Below are 25,587 nucleotides of genomic sequence, written 5' to 3' on the forward strand. Positions count from 1 at the left end.
AAGCCTTCTGAAAATCCAAATCAACAACATTTACTGACTCCTTTGTCTGTTATTTCCTCAAAGAATTCCAAAAGATTTGTCAGACAAGGTTTTCCCTTACGTAAACCATGCTGTCCCTGGCCTATATTATCATCAGCCTCCAAGAACCCAAAACCCCATCCTTAATAATAGAATCCAACAACTTCATCAGGCTAACTGGCCTATAATATCCTGCCTTCTGCCTCCCTCCCTTCTTAAAGAGTGAAATGACATTTGCAATTTTCTATTCCTCTGGAACCATTCCAGAATATTGTGATTCCTGAAGGATCACTTCACATGCCTCCACAATCTCTTCAGCTACCGCTTTCAGAACCCTATGGTGTAGTCCATCTGGTCCGTGTGACTTACCTACCTTCAAATCTTTCAGCTTCCCAAGCACCTTCTCCTTAGTAATAGCAACTCATTCACTTCTGCCCTCTGACACTCTCGAATTTCTGGCATATTGCTCATGTTTTCCACAGTGACGGCTGACACAAAATACTTATTAAGTACATCCTCCATTTTTTGTTCCTTATTACTATCTCTCCAGTGTCATTTTCTAGCAGTCCAATATCTACTCTCACCGCTCTTTTACTCCTTATATATCTAAAAAAATCTTTTGGTATCCTCTTTTATATTATTGGCTCACTTACCCTCTTATTTCAGCTTTTCTCCTATGGCTTCTTTAGTTGCCTTCTGTTGGTTTTTAAATGCTTCTCAATCTTCCAACTTCCTACTGCCATATTATATGCCCTTTCTGTGGCTTTTATGTTGTCTTTGACTTCCCTTGTCAGTTACAGTTGACTCATCCTCCCTTTAGAATACTCCTTCCTCTTTGGGATTTATGTATCCTGTATCTTATGTATCCTAAATGGCCCCCAGAAAATACATCCATTACTGTTCTCCAGTAATCCCTGTTAGCGTCCCCTTCCAACCAACTTTGGCCAGCTCTTCTCTCGTGCTTCTGTAGTCCTTTAGTCCACACTAATACTGCTACAACTGATTTTATCTTTTCTCTCTCAACTGCAGGGTGAATTCTATCATATTATAAAACTGCATGACTCTCACAGCGTTGCCCTTTGTACATGCCTTTTCTATCCCCCATTGTAACTTGTATCCCACATCCTGTCTACTGTTCAGAGTTCTTTAAATCCTCTGCTTATCCGCCTGTCCTTTCGACACAATGTGCATCCTTGGGTATTAAGTTCCCAAGTTTGATCTTCTTTCAGACATGACTCAGTGATGCCCACAACATCATACCTACCAATCTCTAACTGCACTACAAGATCATCTACCTTTTTCTGAATACTATGAGCATTGAAATATAATATCTTCATCATCCCTTTCAATTTTGCCAGGTTACCCCCAGGTCACACTTCAACTCAGCCCACTGACTGCAATTTTGCCCTGTCATCTGCCTGTCCTTCCTCACAGTCTCACTACTTGTATACCAACTGCCCCATCCTCACCCCTATCATTCCATTTCCTATTCCTAGCCAAATTAGTTTAAATCCTCTCCAACAACTGTAGCAAAACAACCTGCAAGGATATTGGTCCCCCCTCAGGTTCAGGTGTAACCCATCCTGACTGTGATATATAGAATCAAATGAAACAATATTCCTCTGACAACGATGCACCTATAAAATATCCATCACACAAAGCAGATTAAACACAATATTAGCATGAATAAATTAATAAAATAAAAATTTAAAAATGCATGTAGTGTGCAGCACAGGTAAATAGCAAACTAGTGATGAGCCCTTGGTGGTGACAAGTTATTAATTAGTGACATTGCCTGAGTAAAGAAACTGCTACCAAGCTTAATCCTGATGCTTCTGGACCTCCTTCTTGATGGTAGTGGGTCAAAGGGATTGTGGGACGGGTGGTAGGGATCCTCAACAACGCTGTGGACCCCTTGTCACCAACACTCCCAGTAAATATCACATATAGGGGGGAGGGAGACCCTGGTGATCCCCCTTGGCAGTTTTTACTAACCCTAGAGGTTACAGCTTCTAAGCCACACAATGATGCAGCCAGGCAGGACACTCTCGATAGTGCTCCGGTAGAAAGATGTTAGAATAGGGGCGGGGATCATTGTTGACCACAATCTCCTCAGAAGGTGCTGTGTCTTCATGACTAATGAGGAGGTGTTGTATCCAGGTGAGACCATCCATTGCGTGCACACCAAAGAACTTTTGTTCTTCACGCAACCTGCACTTTTCCAACTTCAACAATCATCTATTTTGTCTTGTCCATGATGAGTCGGAGTTTAAGAGCTAGTGCTTTCAACGATCAGCATGTCCTAAGATAGATGCTGAGGGTCAGGGCCAGATAATCAAAACAGAAGTCCAGAAGTTGAGGCCCATTAGCTGGAGCCAAGTCTGCAAATCTCTGGGAGTCTGCTGGGGAAGTCCAACCCAGTGCCTGCAGGCTCATTTCCACTGGAGGCTTCAGGCCTGGCCTGGGATTAAAGACTACTGTATGTACTGTATGTGCATGGGTGGGAGGGATGAACAGGGCTTGTTTTGCTGCTATTGCTTTGTTGCTTGTTGTGTTCTGTATCATTCTCTCGAGCATTATGGACATGCTATCTTGGCACCAGAATGTGAGGCAACACTTGCCTCATCTCAGCCCCTACCTCAGCCTCCAGTGTGTTGGTTGTTTACGCAAATGATGTGTTTCATTGTGTTTTCGATGTACACGTGATAAATGAACTTGAAACTTGAATCCAGAAGCAAATTAAGAGAGAGGAGGGTCTTTGGAAATCACGGAATATGCCTCATATGTTCTCCAGAAATATACTAGCCAGATTCTTCTTCGTCAGTTTTCAGGTATTGCTGCAAGTTAATCAAAGCTAACAGCTTGTAGCAAGGCTGAATATGGAGAAGGACTGAGGTACACAATCTATTTTGCACAGCGCAATAACAAAATACTGGACAGAAATGTTCAGAGGTGAAGGATAGCTTGAATTAAAACATGAATTAAACCAGCATACTGTTCACTTCCATGCACTGAAGCTGCTGCTAATTAGATCCCTGGACCCAGTGTAGTCTGGCAGTTGCCTCTGGAGAGCTTGCTACAAGATATGCTGCCCTTTTACCTGCCACTGAAAAGCACCCAATAGCAACCAGCCAATTTAAGAGCTAAAAATGGAAACTGTCCAACGCCACTGCACCTCACCTAGGCACCTTTCCCTTGAATAAAAACAAATGATCAAGATCTGGAGAATTAACCCACAGCTTGCTCAACAGAGTGACCACTAGCTGAATAAACAGTCCTTTTAATTACTTTAACAATTCAATTAAACTGCAGCCTTTTGCACAATTTTGCACATTAGGGATTATCTGTACTCCTTCCCTCCAATAAAATGAGAGATGCACTCAGAGATCACTTTATTAGGAACCTCCTTTACCTTCTGCTGCTATAGCTCATCTACTTCAAGGTTTGACATGTTGTGAGTTCACTGGTGTAACACGTGGTTATTTGAGCTACAGTTACTTTCCTCTCAGCTTGAACCTGTCTGGCTATTCTCCACCAGCTTCTCTCATTAACAAGGTATTTTCACCAGCAGAACTGCCTCTCGCTAGATGTTCTATTTTCCCCACACCATCTTCTGTTAACTGTACATTGCACATGAAAAACTCAGGATGTCAGCAGTTTCTATGATGCTCAAACCACCTCATTTGCAACCAACAATCATTTCATGGTCAAAGTCACTTAGATCCTATTTCTTCCCCATTCTGATGTTTGATCTGAACAGCAAATGAACCCCTTGATGATGCCTGATGCTTTTATACATTGAGTTGCTGCCATGTGATTGGCTGATTAGATATTTGCAATAACAAGCAAGTGTACCTAATAACGTGATCATTGATTGTATATGCAATCATTGCTATTGTGGGCTGAGAGGCAAGGTCGCTTGCAAAAACGATTAGGTTCATTTCAGTATTTCAGTGATCAAAGGAATTCGGTGGAGAGGAAGGTAAAGCTTTCTCGCATTCAACCAAGGTTTGGAGTCACAGAAGACAAGAATTCCAAGATTGCTTTTTTGAGGTTCTTAAAGAGTAGAAATTGTCCTTTCATCACTAGTACTAAGCAAGTAAATGCGAGCAGTAAATGTTTTATCTTTGGATCCTGAAGAGCCAGTTCCAATTTAAGTCAATAAGACTTAAAATTTCAGCAGAAGAGACTAAAACACTGCTACTGCAGTATTACTCTTTAGTGAAAGAGACAAAGATGCATCTGCGATAAAACCTGATGTTTGCTAGCTCCATGAGGACATCAGAAGAGGCTAGCAGACATGGAAAGCTCAGCCGACCATGAAGAGGACCCTGAGAGAAAAGAGTTCAGCAAACGCTGAACCTTTACAAAGCACAGCCTTCCTCTGTACAGACTGCAAAGCCCGAGTGGGCTCCTGTAAATTTTGTCTTTATGTATTTACTTTGAAAAATGAATAGGAAAGTTGATGTCTACTTCAGCAAAGTTAATAGTAATTACACAAATTTGATCAATCAATCTGAAGCAATTCAAGGTCTTAATTAGTGTCATGGAACAGTTATACGCAATTCAGAAACATGTTTTATCAGGATGCTGCAGGTGGCCAGGAGCCCATGTTTACAGGAAGTCTCTCCAAAAATGCCAAGAGCTTCCAAGTTTGAAGAAAACTATGGGACATTCATACCAAGTGTTTCCTAAGAAAGAGATTTCAGGTTATTGTCACCCTACAGTCTTAGGAAGTCCCGAACAGCCACCACAAAGGAAAAGATGGGTATGGTAACACAGATAATTCCTGGAGGTCTGTAATCATCACACCCATATTCTGAATGAAACAGTGATGATGACCACAACACAGATCATGCCTCTTTCTCATTGCTACCATCAGGAAGAAGGTACAGAAGCCTGAAGGCACACACTCAACAATTTGGGAACAGCTTCTTCCCTTCTGCCATTGTGAAACGTGATTCAGAATCCCACATCTGGCAAGAATGTGGGAGTGCAACAAAAAGCACTCACTGGCCAGGAGTACAGTGTGGAGCAGCATATACTCTGTGGACAAAACCACCTTTTATCATGACATCTGTTCTGGAATCCCCTGAAGGCCCTGGAGAAGTTGTAGAGGGCGCTTATCAGAACTGCAGCAGCGATGAATGACGACTTTTGCGTAGCGTGAATAAGCTGGAATTGAGCAGCTGATAAATGAAAGTTTCAAAAAACTATATAAAAAACGTATGTTTTTATATACAGTTGAAAACAACAGTGCACCCAAAGGCAAAATAACTAGGGCCACATAAATTAATAGTTAAAAGCTCCTATAATATTTCTTTGCATAGAGAGTTGAGTAACACTACAACTCTTCCTACACAATGCTCCCCAACTCTTTCTATACAACATCGCTGCTTCCTGCACCCATGCTGAGCTCGTCAATTTCATTAACTTTCCTTCCAACTTCTGCACTGCCCTCAGATTTATTTGGTCCACCTCTGACACCTTTATCTCCTTTTTGATTTCCCTTCTTCTGGAGGCAGACTATCTACTAATACGTTTCCACCCTGTCATTGTAAAAATGCAATTCCCTTTTCTCTGTTCCTCCATCACTGTTGCATCTATCCCTCCTCCCTTACCATCATTCAGGGCCCTAAATAGTCCTTTCCAATTAGGAGACACTTCACCTGTGAGTCTGTTAAGATCATCTGCTGCATCAGGTGCTCCTGGTGAGATGTCCGCTACATCGGTGAGGCCCGGAGTAGATTGGGGGAGGGCTTTGCTCCATCCACCACAAGAGAACACAGGTTGCCAATGAATTCAACTTCCCATTCCGACACGTTGATCGCTCATCTCCTCAGCTGCCACAATGAGACCACACTCAGGTTGGAAGAGCAACATCTCATAATCTATGTGGGTAGCCTCCAACCTGATGGCATGAACGTTGATTTCTCTAACTTTCAGTAATTTCTCCCCTTTCCCTTTCTCTCTTTTCCCATTCCAGCTCACATCTTATCCTTTCTCTTCTCATCTGTCCATCACCTCTCTCTGGTTCCCTGCCTCCTTCCCTTTTTCCCATGGTTCACCATCCTTTCCCATCACATTTTTCTTCGGTTCGTTACCTCTTCCACCTACAATCTTCTTATTCCATCTCCCTTACCACCCATCTTTCCCTCAGCTGGTTTCATCATCTGCCAGTTTGCACTCCTTCTCTTCCTCCTCCTCCTTATTCTGGTTTGTGCCCCTTCCTTGACAGTCCTGATGAAGGGTCTTAGCCCAAAATGTTGACTGTTTTTTCCTCTCCATAGATGCTCCTGACCCACTGAGTTCTTCCAGCATTTTGTGTGTGTTGCTTTGGATTTCCAGCGTCTGCAGATTCTCTTGTGAAGATACTATTTTAAAAATAAACTCAGTGAGTTTATGGCATCAGGAATGCACTGACCAAGAGGGCAGTGGAAGCAGATTCAACAGCAAATTTCCAAAGAGAATTGCTTGAGTACTAAGACAATGGAGACATTTACAGGGCTGTGGGACTAATTGAAAAGCTCTCTGAGAAATGGAGAACACAGTGTACCAAATGATCTCCTGCATTTTATCTGTGTCAAAAAATATATACTTCTTTTCAAACCTCCCATCCAATCAAAACAGTAGCTGTCAAATCCTGTTCCAGTTGCCGTTCTGATAGCATTTTAAGTGCTGTGAGAGACATTAGGTTAGGAGACAATGCCCCAATGATTGACGCACTTTCTTCATTTCACTTTGAGCACTCAGAAAACATCAATCACTCTCAGTTTGACTAACATGAGTGAGCCAAGTGAAAAATACTTTAGGCACAAACAGCTGAGCAAGAAGAAGGGAGTCTAACTAAAAAGCCGTCGACAGGATAATAGCTTTAAAACATCACAATCATTTGGTTCGCCGAAGTCGAAGACTGCATTAGTCATTGGAAAGGAAAACAATAGGCAAATAAAAATTCAGAAATCTTCAAAGTATTTCAAATTTTCCCACTACTCTATGACTTCTAAATTAGACACAGCCTTGATATTGATGTTTAGTGATCTTGCTATGAAAGCCCAAATAGATGGAACCCTATTGCTCCTTACTTAGTAAATTCTAGTGAAAAATAACTGTAGAAGACTTAAATTTACTTTGAGCTTTGATTATCAAAGAACATATATGTTGCCATATACTAGGGATTCATTTTCTTGCAGGCATTTACAAGAAATGGAATACAATAGAGCTTACATAAAAAAGCTATGCACAAATAGAGAAAGACTGATAAGCAAGCCATGTGTGAAAGAAAACCAACTACACAAAAAACACTGAGAACATGAGCTGTGAAGAGCCCTTGAAAGTGACCCTGGAGATCATAGAATCAGTTCAGAGTAGTGGTGAATGAAGTTATCCATGCTGGTTGAGAAACCTGATGGTTGTACAGGACCAGAACCGTCAAACACTCCTCATACATTAACCCTTTTATTCCCAGGATCATTCTCTTGAACTTCCTCTAGACCCTCTCCAGTGCCAATACAATACTGCATGCGGAGCATACAGTTGAGAACTAATTTCCACCAGAGGTGTTTCTGGAATGGGTCTGCATTGGATTGGGTGATTCTAATGTATGAATGAGTGTGATTAGAATGGAAAGAGCAAAGGTTCAATAAGGAATGCGACTGGAATCCCTTCTGGATTTCACACACTTTTTTTTTACAGAGGATTTTTGGTAGTTAGCTCTGAGATAAAGAGCAATCCTTCAAAACATGAACCAACTATCAGTGTTTTATGAAGCAATAGTGACTTTTATGAAGTCCCCCACAAGCCTCCAATTGTCCAGGAAAATAGATTCCAGGTCTTTTCTTACAATTCAGACCTTCCAGGCCAAGGCCATCCTCATGATTCTCTTCTGCAATTTTTCCAGCCTAAACGACATCCATCATATAGCTGGGTGACTAGAATTACACAGAGTGCGCAAACTATGATCTTACTAACGTCCCTTTTGAAACCCAAGCTAACATCTTCACACTTTTCTCAAAGCTGTAGGGCTTGTCAGACTCCTGTCATAGTCCTTGTTTGATTAGGCAGCAGATCTTGTGTACAAGGAAACTCTACTGAGGTTTTTTAAGAAAACAAGTTGGGCTTGTTTTGCGCTTAAGCATAATCCCTTCTGACTCCAACATCTATCTTTCTCACCAATCCTTTTAATTATTTTAAATATAGCCTCATGTTTTACTCAAATTATTTTATTTACCACCAGCAAAATTTGATCAGCTTTTGGAAGATTAATGATCCACTTCATTCCATTAGTAACTACACCTCAAAAGTGCTTATTTGCCGAAAGAGAGCTCTAGGGCACCCTCTGGCCATGAAAGGCACTATATAAAGCTCACTTTTAGCCTTATGGTTCAGCTCACTCTTTGATCCTTTGAACACTGCCAATGACGTCATTAGAGTCCTGAAATCTAAATAAAATGATCCATGGCTTTCTTAGCTTCAGGGCACTGGATGTAATTGTTATTAAAAAGTATTTTCAGGAAGGTAGCAAGTATAATTATTTTGAAATGGAACTTGCTTCAGACGGGTAAAAAAAAACCCGACTCAAGGAAAGAGGAACAAAAAGGGAAAGTAAGAAATAAAGCCTGAATTTGCATAGTAATCTCCCACACCATTTCAAAGCAAACAGAACGCTGGAGGAACTCAGCAAGTCAGGCATCATCTACATAAGCAGTCGACATTTCAATTTCCACCATCTACAGAATCTCGTGTTAATCATATAAAACTTTAAAATGTAAAATTTCAACGTATGAATGAGGTTTAACCAAAAAGATACCAAAAGTTTTTTCAGCAACATGAAGTGTAAAAGAGAGACGAGAGTGGATATTGGACCGCTGGAAACGATGCTGAAGAGATAGTAATTGGAAACAAGGAAATGGCAGACGAAGTGAATAAATATTTTGCATCAGTCATCACTGTGAAAGACACTAGCAGTATGATGGAAGTTCCAGGTGTCAGAGCTTATGAAGTATGTGAAGTTACCATAACTAGAGTGAAATTTCTTGGAAATCTGAATGGTCTGAAGGTCGTAAGTCACCAGGACCAAATGATGTACACCCAAGAGTTCTGAAAGAGGTGGCTGGAGAGATTGTGGAGGCATTTGTAATGATCTTTTAAGAATCATTACACTCCGGAATGGTTCCAGAAGACTGGAAAATTGCAAATGTCACACCACTCTTTAAGAAGGGATAGAGGCAGAAAAAAGGCAACTATAGGCCAGTTAGTCTGACCTCAATGGTTGGGAGGATGGTGGAGCCTATCAATAAAGATGAGATCTCAGGGTACTTTGAGGCACATGACAAAATAGGCCATAGTCAACATAATTTCCTCAAGGGAAAATCTTGTCCGACATATCTGTTGGAATTCTTTGAAAAAGTAACAAGCAGGATAGACAAAGGAGAATCTGTTGATGTTGTGTGAATGGATTTTCAGAAGGCTTTTGACAAGGTGCCACACATGAGGCTGCTTAACAAGCTGTGAGCTTATCGTATTACAGGAAAGATTTTAGAATGCAAAAAGCAGTGGCTGATTGGCAAGAGATAGAGAGTGGGAATAAAAGGAGCCTTTTCTGGATGGCTGCAGGTGACTAGTAGTGTTCCACAGGGGTCTGTGGGGGAACTGATTCTTTTTACGTTACATGTCAATGATTTGCATAATGGAATTGATGGCTTTGATGCAAAGCCTGCAGACAATATGAATATAGGTGGTGGGGCAAGTAGCTTTGAGGAAGTAGAGAGGCTACAAAAGGACCTAGGCACATTAAGAGAATGGGCAAAGAAGTGGCAGATGGAATACAGTGTCAGGAAGTGTATGGTCATGCAGTTTGGTAGAAGAAATGAGGGTTGAATATTTTCTAAATGGAAAGAAAATACAAAAACATGAGGTGCAAAGGGATGTGGGAGTCCATGTGCAGGATTACCTAAAGGTTAATTTTCAGGTTGAGACAGCAGTAAGGAAGGCAAATGTGATATTAGCGTTCATTTCAAGAGGACTAGAACATAAAAGCAAGGATATAACGTTGAGACTTTATAAAGCACTGGTGAGGCCTCAAGGCTGATTTATACTTGTGCATCAACTCGACACCGTAACCTACACAAGTGGCCTACGCGCGTTGTGAGCATTTATATTTGTGCGTTGGTGTATCTGTGTCGCTCTGCAATTCGGGCACGTCATGCATGCGTACACACCTGCCCGCGCAAGGCTTCATGGTCATGGTAGTCTTTCTCGGGGTAAACAAGTTTAAAGCGAGCGTCTTTTTTCGTAAAAGCGAAATGTGCCTTCCATAATTTCGGACGTCTGTAAAGCTTTATGGAAAGCATTGCAGCCAGAGTTCCTTCCCCGCCCTTCAGTCAGCCAATGGGAAGCTATTGCAGCGTAGGAAGACATGCGATGCTACCAAGCAGACCAATCACAGCTGCTGTGGTCTGCGTTGCTGCGACGCATAGTTACACTTTGGGAGAGGTGCACGTCAGGCTACGGCATAGGGATCCGTGTAGGGTTCGCGGCAACGCCATACCTATGGCTTCGAGTTGACGCAGAATTATAAATCAGCCCTCACTTGGAGTATTTTGAGTAGCTTTGGGCCCCTTATCTTAGAAAAGATATGCTGAAACTGCAGAGGGTTCAAAGGAGGTTCACAAAAAAGATTCCTAGATTGAATGGCATGTCAAATGAAGATCACTTGATGGCTCTGGGCCTTCACTGGAATTCAGAAGAATGAGGGAAGACCTAATAGAAACCTATCAAATGGTGAAAGGCATTGATAGAGTGGATGTGGAGAAGAGGTTTACTATGGTGGGAAGGTCTAAGATCAGAAGACACAACCTCAGAATAGGAGTTATTTTTAGAACGGAGATGAGGAGGAATTTCTTTAGCTAGAGAGTGGTGAATCTGTGAAATTTATTGCCACCAGCAGCTGTGGAGGCCAGATCTTTATGTATATGTAAGGCAGAGGTTGATAGATTCTTGATTGGTCAGGGCATGAAGGGATACAGGGAGAAGACAGGAGATTGGTCTGAGTGGAAAATTGGATCAGCAATGATGAAATGGCGGAGCATACTCGATGGGCCAAATGGCTTAATTTTGTTACTGTATCTTATGGTCTTATGGTCTAATAACAACTGAGAGAAAAGTCCCCAAAGGACCTGAAAACCAAAAACCTGCAAATGCTGGTAATCTCAAGTTAAAACTGACAAGAGGGCACAGCCTCGGGATCGAGGGGCAACCATTTAAAACAGAGATGCAGAGAAACTTCTTTAGCCAGAGGGTGGTGAATTTGTGGAATTTGTTACCAAAGGCAGTTGTGGAGGCCAGGTTGTTGGGTGTATCTAAGGCAGAGATTGATATGTCCTTGATTGGCTATGGCATCTGAGGTCACAGGGAGAAGGCCGGGGATTAGGTCTGGCGGGGGGGGGGGGGGGGGGGTGGAGAATAAAAAAGGATCAGCCCTGATTGAATAGCGGAGAATACTCAATAGGCCAACTGGCCTAATTCTCTCCTCCGTCTTATGGTCTAAAATGCTGGAAAATCTCAAAGTCAGGAGGCTTCTCTGGGAAGAAGATTAGTTAATATTTCATGTTCATTCAGAACTGACGAAGAGAGATTTGAAAGGGGAGTTTTAATCTAGAGATACTGGGAGGGAGACATTGATAGGATAAGGTTTGATAGGGTCAGCCCAGTCAGACAGCTTCATGATGATCAGGAGGACAATGATATTTCTTTGTGTTATGCTTTGCTGAGAGCAGGGTTGCAGAACATTCCAACATAAAACCATAAGACAAAGGAGCAGAAGTCAGCCATTCGGCCCATCGAGTCTGCTCCACCATTTTATCATGAGCTGATCCATTCTCCCACTTAGTCCCACTCCCCCACCTTCTCACCATAACCTTTGATGCCCTGGCTACTCAGATACCTATCAACCTCTGCCTCAAATACACCCAATGACTTGACCTCCACTGCTGCCTGTGGCAACAAATTCCATAGATCCACCACCCTCTGACTAAAAAAATTTCTTCGCATTTCTGTTCTGAATGGGCGCCCTTCAATCCTTAAGTCATGCCCTCTTGTACTAGACTCCCCCATCATGGGAAACAACTTTGCCACATCCACTCTGTCCATGCCTTTCAACATGTTGGACCATAATAATAATCCAACTGATCAATGCAGGGGCAATGCAAAAAAGTGCCACCAAACATCCTGTTGCCAACATAGCAGTCCCACAATGCTCAACAGAACAATACACGCAGCAGCAACAGCAGCAAAACAAGCCCCTTTCATATCCCGCCTACCCAGCCGCTCACACACACAGGGAGTCTTCCAGCTCCAGGACAGGCCACCTCCGGGCCTCCATTCCTCGTCCCCGGATTTTCAGACTTCAGGCCTCCTACTTCGTACTTCACCTCAGGGCACCAAACACAAAGGCTACAAACTGCCCAGAGAGAAAATGCAGTGGTGTTCCTCCAACTGCCATCGAGCCTCATCGTAACAATGCAGGAGGCCACAGCCCTCAGAATGAGAGTGGGATGGAGGATTGAAGTACATTTGACAAGTGCCAAAGCAAGCTTGAGGAATGCAGCCCATTTCATCCATGTTTGTTGCAGCCTCCTGAACTGTCGGTAACTTACTTTCTCTGCCTATACTAGAACTGGCCTTTTCTGCTGAAAATCGGCCATCTGTGATATTGGCTCAGTTTTTCCTCTCTCCATTATACAGCCTGACCTGCTGGACATGTCCCACAGGCTTGATATTGGCAGCACAAAACTGAAAGAACCATAATCACTCTCTACATGCCTGCCCCATTACATTATTTAGCCTGGCCTCAGCTTATCACATTTGTTCCCTTTGTTCTATCCCTCACTCCTTTCATCTTCTCTGCCACTGAAAAATGGCCTTATTTTTTAAAAAATACCTTCCGGCTGTGATGAACAGCTTCTGATCTGAAGCTGCTGGGCTTGAGTGTTACCAACGTTTTCTGCTTTTAACCCAACAACCCCTCCTGGAGATCCATTTAAATTGTTTTACTTACACAGTGACAGAACTCTGTTGGCAACAGCAGTTCCCACAGGGTGCTCCAGTTTCATCCCACATCCCAAAGATGTGTGCATTGATAGGTTCATTGATCATGGCAAAGTGTTCCTAGAGTGTAGGGGATTGGTAGAGTTGGGGATGGAGGATTAAAATAAAATGGGACTATTGTAAATGGGTGGTTGATGGTCAGCACAGACTCCATGGACCCAAGGGCCTGCTTCCATGCTATTCTCTCTTACGGAGATACCCAATTTCAACCATAAATTTTGCTTTTACAATGTCATAGAAACCTATCAAAGGCCTCAATAGAGTGGACATGGAGTGGATGTTTCCTATGTTGGGGGAGTCTAAGACCAGAGGACATAGCCTCAGAATAGATGCGTGTCCTTTTAGAACAGACAAGGGGAGGAATTTCTTCAGCCAGAGAGTGCCGAATCTGTGGAGTTCTTTGCCACAGGCAGCTGTGGAGGCCAATTCTTTATGTATATTTAAGGCAGAGGTTGATAGATTCTTGACTGGTCAAGGCAAGAAGGGATATGGGGGAGATTGGGGCTGAGAAGGAAAATGCATCAAGCCATGATGAAACAGCAGAGCTGATTCAAAGGGCTAAATGGCTTAAATCTGCTCCTATAAGAAAAAATAAATCTGGTTCTCAACATGCTGATAAACGTACAGAGACTGTGAGCACTGAATGTACTAACGACTTGGTGGTATTTGGAAGGGAAAAAATGATGATTTGCGTAATTTTGCTTAAGATAGTAACCACGAAAGAACTGAAAATGTGGTGAGTGCTTGAAACTGCAAACTCTAAAGGTGAAGGAAGTGTGTTACCCTTTGAACAGAGCTGATGAGGTCAACAAATTCAGAACACTGTCGCCCACAGTTCTTGACGTACAAAGCGGTCAGAAATCAGTACAGTTGCTAAAGTTCTCAGTCGGTACTCCAACTGCTAAAGCACACACTGCAGAAAATCTCAACAGGAAAAATCTGCAATTTAAAGTATTTCAAAGACATATTGCAATCTTTCTTTTCTCAGTATTTACTCCTTTCATATGCAAAGATTAAGACGTGCAACTTGAAATTGCCTTTTGCATGAAACTCGTTTGCTTGGCCATGTGTTCCCCCGACAGATATTATTATGGAAGGAACATACTGGGTACTTACTGCGATTGAGATTTGGGCACTGCGTTATATATCCATTAGGCATCAAGATGATTTTGACATCCTGCAGAATGCCCTAAAATAAAATCAGAAAATAAGGGAAAATGAGCACAAGTCACAGTGTGACACTAATTTTGAACTTCAGTATTCCTGCGGCTGGAATCATTCTCAAACGACTTGAACAATTTCAGACAGAACAGCCAGAGCTCTCAGGCACTCTTTGTAACACTTCATGAGCATTGTCTGCTATAGTATCATTTAATTCTGACCAAAGAATTAGTTGCCTTAGATTTACGAAAGGCTTTGTACAGTTTTAAACCCAATGAATTACCTTAAAATACACCGTAGGGTCTGCTATTGAAGTTCTATGTGTTAATGCCTGGAACCATTCAGTTGGTGAATAAACTGGCTGGAAAAATTTGGTTCATTAAACTTCATTACTGTCGGTCTATTTTCACAAAGCCAACACTTGTCATTTGATGAAGAGCAATTAAGGAATTGTTGCATTAGTCACAAAGCAAAACAAAAATACTTAAAAAATTAGATTAGATTAGATTCAACTTTATTGTCATTGTGCTGAGTACAGATACAAAGCCAATGAAATGTAGTTAGCAACTAACCAGAAATGCAAAGAATAGTATTATTTACGAAATAACTGTGAATAAAATGTAAGTGCTACAGCACACAAATATAAAAGTACTGAGACAGTACAATATGGGTGCAATACTGCTTAGTGCTGTGATGTGAGGTTCAGCAGGGTCACAGCCTCAGAGAAGAAGCTCTTCCTGTGCCTGCTGGTGCGGGAGTGGAGGCTCCTGTAGCGCCTACCGGATGGGAAGAGAGTAAAAAGTAAAAAGTCCATAGTTAGGGTGAGATACATCCTTGATAATGCTTTTCGCCCTGTCCAGGCAGCGTTGTATGATAGATGTTCTCAATGGTGGCCAAATTTCCTAAAGGTTAAAATTAATACATAAATTTCGATGTATCATATTTAAGTTATACAACAAAGAAGTAGCTGTTTTAAAATTGTCAATTTTCTGCCAATATTTTTATTGCAAATCATGATTACCATCAAATAATCTGATGGAGGAATTTTGCAGGGTGAGCAGCATCTGTGGGAGGAAGGAACTGTTGATGTTTTGGCTCAGTCAACCCTAAACATGGCCAATCCCTTCCTCCCCCCCAGATACAGTGCAACCACTGAATTCCTCTAGCAAATCAATTGCTGCTCCAGATTCCAGAATCTGTATCAGAATCTGGTTGACTATTGCTGACATATATCATGATATGTATTGCTTTGTGACAGTAGTGTAGTGCAAGGTATAAAAAGAAAACTACAAGTTCAAAGTTTAAAATGAATTAATTAATAGTGCAAACAAGGAGGAGCAAGGTAGTGTCGAGGTAGGAAGCTTCAAACCAGGTTAGAGAACCAAATACATTGCACTGAATTACTGTGGGCCCTGTTCACAGGATGTCCAAACTGTCTCGTCATCTATACCAAGCTAGCTTGCATAATAAAGTGATTCCACAAAGTGGCTCAAACTAGCAGAGACCTTTGAGCCACATTCAATTCAACATAGAATGAAAGTGGCAACACTTATGAAAGTGGCAACACTTGTGGTCCAATGTCAAGGTTAGAAACCCATTTGCTCACTTCAGGTGAGGCAGTGTGCGATGTCACCAGAAATGGATCTCCCCAACCAGGAGTTAAGTGTGTGGTGGAAGGCCTCAGAACCTGAATCTGAATCTGGAGTGCCTCTCATGAGGCATACGTAGACCCTGCAGCCAGTTCCGTCTGGGTCAGAGCTTGCACGGCCGATATGGTTGTTTGGGCTCCAGACAAATTTATTATCACAGTACATATAGGACACCAACTACTACTCTGAGATTCATTTTCTTGCAGGCATTCACGGTAGAACAAAGGAATACAATAGAATCAATGAAAACCTTCACAGAAAGATGGACAAGCAACAAAGTGCAGAAGATGACTAACTGTGTAAATACTATAAATGAATAAATAATACCAAGAACAAGAATTATGGAGTTGCAGAAAGTGAGTCCATATGTTGCGTTCAGTGCTGAAGCGAGTGAAGTTATTAATGCTGGTTCAGGAGCCTGGTGTTTGAAGGGCAATTGCTATTCCTGAACCTGGTGATGTGGGACCCCAGACTCCTGTACCTCCTTTGCTGATGGCAGCAGCAAGAAGAGGGGATGCCCTGGATGATGGGTTTCCTTGATGATGGATGCTGCTTTATTGTGGCAGCACACTTTGAAGATACACTCAGTGATGGGGAGGGGTTTTCTCGTGTTCAGTTGGGCTCTATCCATCACTTCTTGCTGGCTTTTCCATTCTTGGGCATTGGTGTTTCCGTACCAGGCCGCAATGCAAGACCGCAAGACTAGGTTTTGCGCTTCATGGCCTGGGACGTCATCAGTCAGATCAGTTGCTATTTGTGGTTCGTACAACAGGCCAAGAACTTGCTAAATTTCTCTGCACATGAAATTATTTTTTTTACATGTCATACTTATCCATTGAAACTTCTCCTGCATGAGTATCTTCTTTCAAAAAATGCAGTCACACATTGCAGATTAATAATCAGTTTGAAGTGTGTCAATTGACCAGTTTTAAGACAAAAAAGTTCGGCAACATCAGACTGAAAAATATCACTACATGATGTGAAGCACATCCTATTCCAAAGTGACCAGTTAAGATCAGCCAACACACTTCTGCCCCAGTGACATCTATGGTATATGACACTCATCCCAAATTATCTAATCAACAAGAATGCTGCTAACTGAAAGGGAAGATGAAATTTCTTAAATATATAAAATGAAGGTTCTGGATAGAGAGAGAATGTTACCTTTGACGTAGGAACTATAATGTTTAAAAAAAAGAAACTTTTCTTTTTTGCACGCCCCACAGTACAACTCTTGCCAAGAAATTAGATTTCACTTATTTTTGATGCATAAAATGTGTGTTTGTTGTTAGTATCAGATAAGACACACTTCAAAAAAAACTTTAAGTGATACAGCAAGGTAACAGGCTCTGCCAGCCCCTTAAGTCCAATTATACTCATGTGACCAATTAATCTACTAACCCACACATCTTTGGAATGTGGGTGGAGAGCAGAGCACCAGGAAAAAAACCTACGTGGTCACAGGGAGAATGTACAAACTCCTTACAGACAGCGGTGGAATTGAACCCAGGTACTGGCACGATAATAGTGATACCTTAACCACTGCACTACCATCCTGCCCCAAGTGAAAGAATCAAATTTCAATTTTTGTCAAGGTACTTAGAACGTTTGGTAGTCTACACCCAAAAAAAGATCCAACAAGACAGCACCAAATTCAGCACACCTACTGATATTTGTCCCTGCAGCAATCAGACAAGTGGCCAGGCCTTAAAAGGCACACTCCCCGTAGCAGCCAGATGGTAACACTCTCAACAGCAAGGAGCTGAGGATCAAGGGAGACATTGACAGGGAAAAATGTAGAAGTCCAGATGAATGGAGATGCACACAAGGAGAGAGCTCCTGTGTAAAGTAGGGGTCAGGAACTTTATCAGAACACCTGCCAACGCCATTATTAGAAGAGTCTAGCAGGGACATGAAATGAGATATGACCATAGTCTGAGTGGACAGAGTTAGAGAGAGACATTAGCTCTTCGAGGCTTCCGCAAGAAGAGGCTTCAGTCAAAGACGGCAAAAAAAGCTCACAGTAAAGTCTTTTTTTTCCCCTTCCCTTCTTTACATCTGCTCATTTAGGACAGTACAGATGCCAGGAAGAAGGGTTGAATGCTCCTCTTGCAGGATGTGGGAAGGCAGGGAGACCTCCAGTGTTCCTGACAACCACATCTACGAGAAGCACATTTAAAAAGTTGGAGCTGGAACTGGATGAACACCAGATCATTCAGTAGCCTGAAAGGGTGGCAGATAGGACATATAGAGAGGTAGTTACACCCAAGGTGCAGGACGCAGGAAACAAGGTGACAGCCAGGAAGGGGAAAGGGTTTAAGGAGCCAATGCAGAGTACCCTTGTGACCATCTCCTCAACAACAGGTACAGTATATCATTTTAGATACTGTTGGGGGGATGACCTAACAAAAAGAAGTCACAGTGGTCAGGTCACCACCACTGAGTCAGTCTCTGTGACTCAGAAGGGCAAGAAGGGAAAAGGGAAGAAGAGGCTTGCTGTGGGGATAAGGGTTCCATTAGTTAAGAGAACAGACAGGAGGTTCTGTGGATGAGAAAGAGACTCCCAGATGGTATGTTGCCTCCCAGGTGCCAGGATCCAGAACATTTCATATCAAGTCCATCTACGTGGACTTTAGTAAGGCATTTGACAACGTACTGTGTGGGAGGCTGGTCAAGATGGTTCAGTCATTTGGCATTCAAGATGAGGTGGTAAATTGGATTAGACTTTGGCTTTGTGGAAGAAGCCAAGTAGTGATAGTAGAAGGTTGCCTCCCTGACTGGAGGCCTGTGACTTGCCGTAGGGATCGGTGCTGGGTCCTTTGTTGTTTGTCATCTACATCAATGATCTGGATGATGTAGTAAACTGGATCAGCAAATTTGTAGGTGATACCAAGATTGGGGGTGTAGTGGACAGGTACATAATTCATTGAAAGTGGCATCACAGGTAGAAAGGGTTGTAAAGAAAGCTTTTGGCACATTGGCCTTCATAAATCAAAGCACTCAACACAGGAGATGGGATGTTATGTTGAAGATGTGTAAGACATTACCAATGCCTAATTTGGAGTATAGATTGAAGTTTTGGTCACCTACTTACAGGAAAGATGTAAACAAGGTTGAAAGGGTACAGAGAAAATTTACAACGATGTTGATGGGTCTGGAGAACCCAAGTTATAAGGAAAAATTGAATAGGCTAGGACTGTATTCTTTAGGTTGAGAGATTTGATAGAGGTACACAAAATTATGAGGGGTAAATGCAAGCAGGTGGGACTATAACCCAAGGTCACAGGTTAAACATTGAAAGTGAAAAGTTTAAGGAGAACATGACGGGAAACTTCTTCACTCAGAGGGCCTGAGAGTGTGGGAAGAGCTGCCAGCGCAATTGGTGCATGCAAGCTCGATTTCAATGTTTGGGGGAAATTTGGATAGGTACATGGATGGTAGGGATATGGAGAGCTATCGTCCTGGTGCAGGTCAATGGGAGTAAGCAGCTTAAATGGCTTTGGCATGAACTAGATGGGCCAAAGGGTCTGTTTCCATTCTGTACTTCTCTATGACCATGAATCTGGTTGTGTGAGACCTTGGGATTTGTACCTCCTGCCTAATAGTAGCAACAAGTAGATGGCATGGCCTAGCAATGGAACAATATCACAAGGAATCACAGACTTCTCAAGACAAACATTAAGGCAAATATCAGAGAGGAGCAACTGGGATCTTGTTTAAGGCCAGACATTGGAATTCACTTTGTAGATGTCCAGGGAGAGGATTGACACATCCATTGACCCAGAGGACTCAGATGAAGACAATATATTCCCCATTTTCATCACAGGCCCTGGACAGCAACCTGAAACCATTCCATACAAAGCGAAAACTTCTAGTGAGTAACTCAAGTCACCCAAAGGGAAGGGGAGCAACATTCCAGCAACCAGACACTGAGATAAACTGGTAGGGAGACTGAAAGGCTGTAAAAAAAATAAAGGCAACCAAGTGTGAAACAGGAGATGTCTTCATTTTCCCTTGTCAAAACATTGACAAAACGTGATGCTTTGAAAAGGCAGTATCCATCAATATGGACTCCCATCATCCAGAACATGGCTTCTTCCCTTTGCTACCATTAGCAAGGAAGTACAGGAGCCCGAAGACACATCTCAATGTTTTAGGCCCAGGTTTTTCTCTTATACTATCAGATTCCTGAACAAACAATGAACCAATCTATTTTTGGTTCTCTTTTTGCACTCATTTACATACATTACATTTTTATAAATACATAAAATATAAATTTATAATTTGATGTTTTCATATGTATTGCACTGTACTGCTGTGTAAAACAAATTTCATGACATATATCAGTGATATTAAATCTGATTCTGATTCTGAATGTACAGTCCTTGCAGAATCAGATTTAATATCACCTGAATATGTTGTGAAATTTGTTATCTTTGCTGCAGCAGTACAATGCAATACATAGAGACAAAAAAACTGAATTACAGTGAATATGAATATATGAATAGTTAAATTAAATATTTGAGGTGGTGTTCATGGGTTCAATATCCATTCAGAAATCAGACGGCAGAGGGGAAGAAGCTGTTTCTAAGTAATTGAGCGTGTGCCTTCAGGCCTCTGTACCTCCTTCCTGATGGTAGCAATGGGAAGAGGGTATGTCCTGGATGATGGAGGTCCTTAATGATAGACACAGCCTTTCCTTGCAGATGTCCTGGATACTACGGAGGCTAGTGCCCATGATGGAGCTGAGTAATTCTACAACTCCCTACAGCTTACTTCGATCCTGGGCAGTAGCTCCTCCCCGATACCATACGGATGGCCAACTTACAAGGCAACTTTGAGGGGAACATTAAAACATCAACCAATCTCAGTCTGCCATAAAAATCACTGAAAGTATTTGCAAATTCAGACAAATGTTGATGTATACCACAGATTGGAGAAATACAAACTTGTAAATACTGTCAAATGTACCTGAGGCACCAAAGTGCTTGGGGCATAAGAGACCTTCATGAAGTACATCTCCAAGGGCCAATTTTACACCCAACACATACAATAATGCACAGCACAGCAATTTGAAATCATTTAAGTTATCATATAAATTATGCCCCAGGCTCCATGAACAGACTGAATTCAATGCAACAAGGGAGATTTCCAAGTAGCATTGGATAGTCCATATATAAAAATAAATGGGCAGAACAACAAGACTCTGTCAACCAAAGTTTCCTATAAAAATGGTCTGCATTGGAAAATTATATCAGATAATTGTTTTTTGGATTCCAGATATAACAGTTGAATATGGTTCTTTGTCAGGCAAGGGAAATGAGTAAAGAGTTGTCTTTTCTGACGTTATCCAGACTGGAAAGGAAGGGGAAAAGAAGCCAGAATCACAGAAACAGCACATTCTACATCCTTTCATGGATGTGGCTGGAAAAGTAAACAGGAAGAAGGTCCATAAACATTAACATCATCAGCAATGATGTAGCCAACCACAAGTGTGAAGAATTGGTGCACCACACAAGCCTGAATGGATGATCTATTTCAGCCTACTCGCAAGATTGGCACTAACTCAGATCCAATCCTCATTCAACATGATTGGGGTCTCCAGTGCACTCAACTATTTCCAAAGTTTTCTGGAATCAAGATTGTGTGTTTACAGCTTGACCACTTAGACTCCAGAACAAAGCCAGCTCCAATATGGCTGCAACACCAATACAGGAAGTCAAGCTAACTCAATTCAAGCATTCAACATCACAATAGTCAACTGTCAATCATAGGAATATTTTGCAAAAATGACGAGAGATGCTTGTGTCACACAGTAGCCAACTCCAACAAGAGTTTAACCACTCCACTCTGGCATTCAATAGCATAACCGTCAGCAAAATTTCTACCATCAATATTCAGCAGGGCACCACTATTGAGAAAGCAATCCCATCAGCCACTTTACCAATCGGGGTTTCCAACCTGGGGTACGGAGACCACTTGCTTAATGGCATTGGTCCATGGCATAAAAAATGTTTGGGAACCCCTGATACCAGTGTAGCCACAAAATGTTGAGAATGTTCACTTTTCTGTGGCAAATGATTCTACCCATCTTCCTAAATCTATCCCACCACCAATACGGCATAGGTTTGAAACATCTAGTTGAATGTAGTTTTAACAACATGCAAGCAGGTCAATATGGTAATCTGGAAAAGGAGCCCACTTGCTGGGGGTCCCATCTACTAACTTAACGATTTATTACCTCGAGCAACCTGACAACAGTTTGCCCTGTGCACTATCCACGTGAAGCACTGCCTAGTCTACCAATGATACTTCATAAACTCATGACTTCAACCAGGACACCTTCAAGGAGCAATGCCTTGCAAAGGCTGTGTCTATCATTAAGGAGCTCCAGCACCCAGGTCATGCCTTCTTCTCATTGTTACCATCAGGAAGGAGGTACAGAAGCGTGAGGGCACTCATCCAGTGATTCAGGAAAAGCTTCTTCCCCCCACCCCCGCCCCCACCATCAGATTTCTGAATGGACACTGAATTCATGAACACTACCTCACTACTTTTTTATTTCTATTTTTCCACTATTTGTTTATTTAACTTAACTGTTTAACATACATATACTCACTGTAATTCACTGTTTTCTATTATTATGTATTGCATTGTACTACTGCCACAAAGACAACAAATTTCTCAACGTATGCTGGCGATATTAGACCTGATTTTGATTCCATGTGTTGCAAGATAATTTTTTTTTAATTTAGAGATACAGCAGGGTAACAGGCCCAAAAGCCAAGCTGTCCACTAACAGCCAGTGACGAATTAACCTACTAACCCATACGTCTTTGGGGTATGGGAGGAAACCGGAGTATCCAGAGGAAACCCACGCTGTCACAGGGAGAATGGTCAAACTCCTTACAGACAGCTGCAGGATTGAACCCAGATCACTGGCACTGTAGAAGCATTATGCCACTGTGCGACCCTAAATATGTAAGTACATTCATCAGTTGGGAACTTGCCAAATGTGCGGAAAATTTAATTAAAAGAACAGTAACTGCTTGCACTGCTGGAAGTGCTAATGAACCCATTCGCTTGCAGCTATGGGAAGAGTTCAGAAGAATTTTATGATCAGAGAAATAAGAAAATGGTGAACTTGCAGCTTAGAACTCTGAACACAATCTTGCAACAACACTCACACAGAAAGAACAACCCTTGTAAACAGACTTGACAACAACTTGGGAAACGAGATTCCTGAAGCATTCTGACAAGAAACTATAGGGCTACTCGCACAAGTCATTTTTTTTCACCTTTCAACAGAGCAGGCTTTATCACTTTCTTTCTTTCTCAAGTGACAACACAACTCCCTGTAAAATAAAAGGGGTTTCCCAACCTCTTTTATGTCATGGACCTTTCCCATTAACCAAGGAGTTCATGGACCCCAGACTGGGAACCCCTGCTGTCAAAGGACGTTGATGGCCTTTTCATCATTATGCATTTACTGCTAAGCACAAATAGATTTATTCTAAAATTGAGTATGATATTTGAGGCTCTGCACTTGGTGCATTACTAGTAAGCGGCCTGGAATACCGCATTGACAAATTATGGCCCACAATAGGAAAACAACTCCAGTTTTTGAAGATAAATGCTGCTTTTATTTTCTTTTTTTTGGAGTATTGAGATATTCAAGGCCATGTGGAGAATCTACAGATAACATCTGGATATTTACATTTATGAACAGAAGATATTTACATTTATGAACTGGTGCTGGAAATCTTGAGCAACACACGCAGAATGTTGGAGGGATTCAGCGAGTCAGGCAGCATCTACGAAGGGGAATAAACTACTCAGTCCGAGAATCTTCATCGCCGTGAAACATTGATTGTTTATTTCCCCTCCATAGATTCTGCCTAATCTGCTGAGTTCCTCCAGCACTTTGTGATTTACAGTACCGTACAAAAGTCTCGGGCACCCTAGATTTTTTATATGGCTTCATATGATCTCAACATCATCTGGGATTACCTGGAGAGATAGAAGCAAGCGAGACAGCCAAAGTCTGCAGAAGAACTGTGGCAAATTCTCCAAGATGCATGGACCTCAAAGCTCCTTTGTTAATCAACTCTACTAAGTGTCTTGATATTAACTGTATGGTGCCTTTACATTCTTTGAATAGTGCAAATCTGACAGGCAGCATGTTGATTCTACATTTCATCGAATAGATGGTGGAAATTTGTCCAAAACAGCATGCCTACACTGTTATATTGGAAAAGTCAAGTTTATTGTCATTTAACTATATACATGTATATCACCATATAATGTAGATAGAAACAAGATAGCAGTTCTTCGATCCAGGGTATGATGCACAGTAGGACGATGACTTATGAAGGCAAGGGTAAACAGCATGTGCATTACACACTACCTTAGACATTTGGTTCTATCAAATGAAGTAAAGCCGAATAATAATGCACAACAATATTGTGTACTTGGCACAATGACACGGGATGGCCTTATACCCTGGTATCTCTGAAAACTCTGCAGTCCCTCAGCATGAACCAAAGGGCTTTTGTCATATCTGATCGGCTTTCCTATGCCTATAGGATTAGGGATTTTCTTTCTGCATCAAGAAAACCTGTGCCAATGAAAGCAGGGGGTTGTAGATCCCTTTCTGAGATCAGAGAATTGGTTTAGATGAAGGAGTCTCTAGCACATTTGATTTTGCCTTTCAGGACTACCTACAGTGATATTCTCATTAAAAGTCTGGCTTTTAGTTAGAGAAGTTCTGCATCTTTGCTTAAATAAAATTCCCTCACAATCAATCAAGCTATTCATTACCATCAGAATAAAGAATGTATATCTAACATTGAATAAATTTGCCATTTATAACTCTGAACCAGTGTTGCTTTCTCTTGCTCATTTGAAAGTACTGCTCCTTCATATGACTGACCTGTTTACTACTCAAAGAAGGGCTTTTAGCCAATTGGGTCTATGATAGCTTGGTACAGAGCAATCCCATCAGTCCCATAGCCCTTGTCCTTATTTCTCTGTAGCCCCTCAACTTATTCTTTCTCTCACGTGTCTATCAACTCCCCTTTGATTCATCTGTGTCTTTTTCTATTAGCCAACTAACTACCAGATGTAGTCAGCAAGCTTTAATCTTAGGTCTTTAGACTAGTCCAAGATATTTAAATTTACCGTACATCACAAAGCTCTCCATTATTCTATCCTCTTCCATCCTTTACGATGTTCTTTAAAACCTGTTTCTCAATAGTCATTCAGGGGGAACGTCATAATTTATAAGTTTCATATGAACCGCAGTTGGACATTTTACTATTCTATAACTTTCAAATAAAATACAGGTTTTTACTGTTTCCTTTATTGCATTCAGCACCTTAAAGTAGTCTAGAGATTTTGAGGCTCTTAGACGCCCTATTCTTTCAGGAAATAGCAATTTTCCCCTGAAGAGGTGACAGAAGGTCCATGGTTAGAAGATTCTGTTGAATGTTACTTCCACTCAGTTGGTGGGTGGAGGGAGTGTCGGAAGGGTGGTGGTGGTAAGGTGTGAAACTCACTGCTTGAAAGGGTGGCAGAGGCAATTATAAGTACTGGGTATTTTTAAATACCATAGGAGTTGATAGGAGGTTGGTAGGGTATCTTCAAAAGGTGA

General features: G+C 41.7%; 1 protein-coding gene across 5 annotated transcripts in view; it reads right to left on the minus strand.

Annotated features, from left to right (window-relative positions):
- The window catches only part of LOC140205268 (protein kinase C-binding protein NELL1-like), a 1,028,119-nt gene that overhangs the window by 865,717 nt on the left and 136,815 nt on the right, over positions 1-25,587 (minus strand). For all 5 annotated transcript variants that reach the window (XM_072272741.1, XM_072272739.1, XM_072272737.1 and 2 more), the window contains one exon: positions 14,242-14,314. In XM_072272741.1, the coding sequence (XP_072128842.1) occupies positions 14,242-14,314 (73 nt within the window). The remainder of the gene's footprint in view (positions 1-14,241; positions 14,315-25,587) is intronic.

This window comes from Mobula birostris, chromosome 11 (assembly GCF_030028105.1).
Source record: "Mobula birostris isolate sMobBir1 chromosome 11, sMobBir1.hap1, whole genome shotgun sequence".
Taxonomy (NCBI): domain Eukaryota; kingdom Metazoa; phylum Chordata; class Chondrichthyes; order Myliobatiformes; family Myliobatidae; genus Mobula; species Mobula birostris.